This window comes from Solanum tuberosum, unplaced genomic scaffold (genome assembly GCF_000226075.1).
Source record: "Solanum tuberosum cultivar DM 1-3 516 R44 unplaced genomic scaffold, SolTub_3.0 scf00307, whole genome shotgun sequence".
In the NCBI taxonomy this organism is placed as follows: domain Eukaryota; kingdom Viridiplantae; phylum Streptophyta; class Magnoliopsida; order Solanales; family Solanaceae; genus Solanum; species Solanum tuberosum.
In genome coordinates, this window is record NW_006239230.1 from 478,076 (window position 1) to 483,821 (window position 5,746).

A 5,746-nucleotide genomic window follows, 5' to 3' on the forward strand; every position below is an offset into this window, starting at 1 on the left:
ATTAATCATATCATATTGTGTTATATTTTTAAGAAACATCTTAGATAGTTGTATTTTGGTAGGACTAAAGAAATATTTGAAGTACTAGTAAATTATATGTTTGTATGAATACTTTACCGAAAAAATCCGAAAAAACCCGAGGTTGAAAAACCCGAGTTTTATTGGTTTGGTTTGGTTTATAAATTTAAAATCCGACACAAATAGTTTGGTTTGATATTTGAAAAATCCGAACCAATCCGGTCATGTACACCCCTAGTCACCAAGAACGTTGTCCCTGGAATTAGATCATGGGAAGCATTTATCTTCTGCAAAATAGGAAAGAAGGGGTCTACATAGAAACAAGAGAGGTCGATACATTGAACAGTTGTAGATTGCCTAGTTGAATTGCTTAGATCATGTAGGAACGATTGCACACCACCATTGACTGCCAAAAAAACTCAGTTGCATTGGGGAGACGTTGCAAGTTCTGTGTGACCCTAGCGTGAATCCTAGTAATTACTATGTATATGTATCGATGATTGTATTTGTATATCTATATACAATTTGAATTCGTATATAATTGAATTGAGTTAAAACATTTGTATTTGTATATCCTATCTCTCTCTCGCTTTATTCAAACTCAAATTATACATTGCATTTGTATATTTTGTGTTTGTATAAAGCGAGAGAAAAAGGCAAAAGAGAACTGGATAGGAGAATATTTATATTTGTATAATTATAAGTGTATAGGGCGAAGAGATATATATTTGTATTTGTATATACAGTCTCTCTAGATTTATATAAACACAAACATAAACACAATGTATACATTTGTGTTTGTATAAAGTGAGAGAGAGATTGACATAAGAGAATCGAGAGAGATGACTGAAAAAGAGGAGAGAGGCGAGCGAGATTCCAGAGAGGGAAGAGATGCGAGAGAGAGGAGTGTAATTATAACTAGAAATAAGTTTCGAATTGTAATTAATGCAAACTATAATTATGTTAGCTAATTAACTAATATATGTTTACTTAACCGCGTAATTTTCCCTTTCTTAAATCTAGAAATCAAAAATTCAAATTGAAATTTTCATATTCAATTCAAATAGCCGAGAGCCCCTTGGGCCTAGGCTATGGGCCTCCTTTATCGCCAAAACTCCAATGGAAGTCCAAAACCATCTTTTGATTTCTGCAATTACCTGAAACTTGACGTCAATCTTCAGCTCTGGGGAAGAAATGTCTCTGTTCAGACGATTTATCCCACTCCACATGAAACTGCACTCTTCTTCATATTCATATTCAAGTAGAAGCTCTATGGACAACTACTTTCTTCGAAAACGAAGAAAATGGCCACTTTCACCTTACAAAACCAAATGGCAAGAAGAAACCTTAACTCATCAATTAGCTATGCAAAAATTGGTAGAATCAACATCTAACAGATCTCCTAAAACTCATCTCCTATCAATTCTCATCGACTCTTTCTCTGCCTACGAATGCGACCCATCTCCAAATGCATACTATTTTATCCTTAAAACAGTTACCAAGAACCCGTCTATATGGGATGAAATCCCTCTAATTCTTGATCATATTGGTAGAGTTGAAAATTTTGAGACACCTGAATATATATTCACTTATTTGATTAAGTTTTATGGGGATTCTAACATGACCCATTTGGCATATGAGATGTTTTTCACTATGCCAGCTTTTAGATGTAACCCAAGTGTGAAGTCTTTGAATTGTTTGATTTGGGTACTTTGTAAGAACAATTATGATCTCAGAATTGTGCTTCAAGTTTTGGTTAAGAGTCAGTTATTGAACATTTGGGTTGAAGAATCAACTTTTAAGATTTTGATTACAGCTCTTTGTAGGATTGGAAAAGCGAATAATGCCGTTGATTTGTTGAAATTAATGGTGGATAGTGGGTTTAATCTCGATGGAAATAATTGTTCTTTGATTTTATCTACAATGCCTGAAGTAAAAGATTGTGATGGGGTTGAGATTTGGGGTGTTTTGGAAGAAATGAGGAAGTTAGGATATAGTCCAAAAAGGGTGGATTTGTGCAATGTGATAAGGTTTTATGTGAAAATTGGTAAAGGGATGGATGCTTTGGAGGTGTTGAATAAGATGAAAATGAGTGGAATGGTGCCTGATGTTGTATGTTATAATTTGGTTTTGAATGGATTGATTTTAGAAGGGGAGTATTCGAATGCAGATGAACTGTTTGATGAATTGCTTGTATTAGGTTTAAATCCCGATATCGTTACCTATAATGTGTATATTAATGGCTTGTGTAAGCGGGTTAAAATGGTCGAGGCATTAAGAATGCTTGGTTGTATGGAGGATTTGGGGTGTAAACCTGAAATGAACACTTACCACACCATATTAGATGGTTTGTGTAGATGTGGGATGTTGTCGTCTGCAAAAGAAGTTTTTGGGCAGATGAAATCGAAGGGTTTACAACTCAGTTCACATATTTATGGCTTTATAATTAACTGCATGATTAGAAATGGTGAAGTTGACGAAGCGTATAATCTGTTACATGAGATGGTTGACATGGGGTTTGTTCCTCAGTCTATTACATTTGATGGATTGATCGGTCTTTTGTGCAAGAAGGGTTCGTTTTCTGAGGTGATGGAATTGTTAAGCATAATGGTCACCAAGAACGTTGTCCCTGGGATTAGATCGTGGGAAACATTAGTTCAAGCGTTTTCTTCTGCAAAAGAGGAAAGAAATGTAGAAGTAGAAGGTTCTTCTGGAACGAAGGGGGCTAAATAGAAACAAGAGAGATCCATTGAACAATGATTTTTTCGTGTTGTCAAAGATTGAATAAAGAAAATAGATTGCCTAATCGAATTGATTAGATCATGTAGGAACGATTGCACACAGGTTGGTTGCCACCGTTGGCTGGGAAAAATCAGTTGAATTGGGTAAAAGTCACAAGTTCTGTGAGGCAGAACAGAAGGCATGCTGTGCCTATGTATGTAACATAAATGTTGTACTAAAAGATTTAATTGATCTGGTCTTAGCAACTTTATCCTACATCAATCCCTAGAAATGTTCGACTTCATGACAAAGTCGTGTTTATCAAAGAAATGAAAGGGCTCTCCATCTTTGTCTTGAACCTAGACGGATTTCTATGTATATATTTTTGCAACCCTGTATTGTATTGTATTGTATCACAAAAATGAATGTTGATCAGCCCTACATTACAGAGGCGTATCTAGAGGGGGTGCCGTGGGTTCACGTGAATCCATGCTCCCCTCTCTAGATCATATATAGTAGTGTTATATTTTTTTAAAAATATTTAAATATAGATGTGTGAACCCATGTTCAAAGTATCATATAATAATACGATGATGATTAGGTGCACCTCTCTAACTGAGGATAGAAATTTAAATCTTATATTTATCTTGCCTTTTTGAGTAACACCACTCCAAGTGGTTATCGGTGACACTTATGACGTTTCAACTAATTTTTCTTTTGTATTTTTGCCTTTAATCTTTCAAAATTTTCAAGTGTCTTACATTGAAAATTCCTAAAAAATTAAGCACTGTAAATTTTTTATATAATTAAATCAATTGTGTATATTAAAATTCAAAACTAATAGTATTATATATTTTGAATCTATAGTTTTTAAAATTTAATGGTTCATATTTAGAACCTAAAAGTCAAATGATCAAATTTATATTTAAGATACATTTCTTCGTAATCGTGCACCAGGATGGACCGTTGGGCTGCCTACACCACATTCTTGTGGGTTATGAAGGTGAATAGGGCGTCATGCAGAAGCTTACAATTGCAAATCAAGTCATTGATAAATTAGATGACAAAAACGTATACTTAAAATAAAAAAATATTATTTTATAAAATTTGGCCAATTGGCCTACATATTAAAAACTAATAAAAAAGTTAAAATTGTAGAGAGAAAATCTCCCCATAAACTAAACTCTTAAACGACTACATTGTGGATACTATTGTGTTCTTTGATATGAGAAGAGGGGTCTTCTATTTATAGGATTCCATACATTTCCTCTAAGGAAAGAATAAACCAAATATGAAAGAAAATTAATCCCTAAATGGGATAGAAAATAGTTCCTTAGAAAAAATATAAATAAAGAGATACTAAATAAAATAAGAATAAAAATAAATAGATTAATAAACCGGTATTTTCTCTTTGAACGAAAACCAAAAAATCTCAAAATATATTTTCCTTTCAGAAAAAGTTTAAGCATTTATGGTAATACTTTAACTTTTCTTTTTAACCGAAATCCTAAATACGCCTCTGGCCTACAAGATGATATATCACAACAAAAAGAGACTTAACCATTAATGTTCAAATTTTTCACACAATACTTTTCCCTTTTCTCCACAAAATGAATCTGACAGTGATCATCAACTGGTTAAAGTCTCAATAAAATGGACCATCTCTAGCAAGTGGCACAACTGGAAAAACTTTAGTATTATCATTGCAATCAATCATCACTTCTAAATTGTTTTTTAGGTGAAATGTCAATTCTTTTGAAAGCAAATTGTAGAACAGAAGGATCCCCAAGTGGGCTCATCTGTAAGATTGTATTCGAAAATCAAGTTTTCTGTAATTTGTTTAGCTGTGGACAAGTCTATTGTGTTAAAATCATAGGAGAGATGGATTCAACTTGAATCCGTTTTTTTTTTCCATGTGTTATTAATTAGTGTGTTCCACTTAACAAGATTTTATTCAGTGATCTTTATATGCCGAAGTAGGTTCTTTTAGAATCAATTTTAAGCCTTATGCTAGATGTTGTTACAATTCAAAGGATTAAGACCCTTGTGACATTGCACAAAAGACATTCTTTCAACTAGCAACTTTGAATGTTGGTAGGGTCTTGTTTGAATTCCAATCTCTAGTCATAACTTGGCACAATCAATTTTGCCAATAATGTCTCTTTTTCTTCTTTGCCAGCGAGAGTTGTTTCTATTAGCTAGGGAACGCTAAATTTGCTAGTCTTGATTAGTCCACACAAATGGAGACATATACATGTGTCTGACATGTAGTCGAATGACTCATCTTGTTAGTTACAAGTATAATTATTAGAAAGTCCAAGTAAAAAACAAAGAGTATGCAAGACTGATTTGGTTTTTGTGGAATTAAAGGTGGAAATAGGACTATCAAAAACCTATCGTTTCAATCAGAAATGACTCTATTTTACTGTTTATAAGTCTTGCCTATTCACCATAATGTGGTATTTTTAGTCCTTTTATTTTTAAGTATTCAATGAGAGGAAAGGCTCAAAATAGTCCTTCATCTTTGGGTTAAAGCTCAAAGTCATTCTTGAGTTTTCACATGAAGCACTAATAGTTTCTCATGTTTGCAATATTGGTGCACTTTTGGTCCTCCTCCAAAATTTTGCCTATTTTTTAACATTGATTTTATCCATAACTTATGTATGATATGTTCAATCGTCATTTTATATATTCAGTAAAAATAATTACTCCATATGAGAGAATGTCAGAAGAAAAACATCTTGTTTTGTTAAGTAGAAATTGTATTGCAGATAAAGTCGAGAGGTTCATCATGATAATTTCACGTGCAATAGTACAATTTTTTTTCTTTTCTTCCAACATCATATGTTAAGATGTTCTTAGTTTAGCTGCAGTAATATTTCTACTGAACAGAACAATGTGTTCTTCTTATCACCTTTTCTCACATAGAGTTATTATTTCTACTAAATATATAAAAAAACGATTGGACATTCCTTACATAAAATTGTGGATAAAACTAATGTTAAAA

General features: G+C 32.9%; 1 protein-coding gene across 1 annotated transcript; it reads left to right on the forward strand.

The window, feature by feature from the left end:
• The first annotated feature begins 1,212 nt into the window (after positions 1-1,212).
• Positions 1,213-2,751, forward strand: LOC107063107 (pentatricopeptide repeat-containing protein At2g38420, mitochondrial). The gene has a single exon (XM_015314554.1). The coding sequence runs from the start codon at positions 1,213-1,215 to the stop codon at positions 2,749-2,751; it is 1,539 nt and encodes a 512-aa protein (XP_015170040.1).
• Positions 2,752-5,746: the final 2,995 nt, after the last annotated feature.

Excerpts from the sequence above, each read along its gene's own strand:
- LOC107063107 (XM_015314554.1), top strand. The coding sequence starts at position 1,213 with ATGTCTCTGTTCAGACGATTTATCCCACTCCACATGAAACTGCACTCT.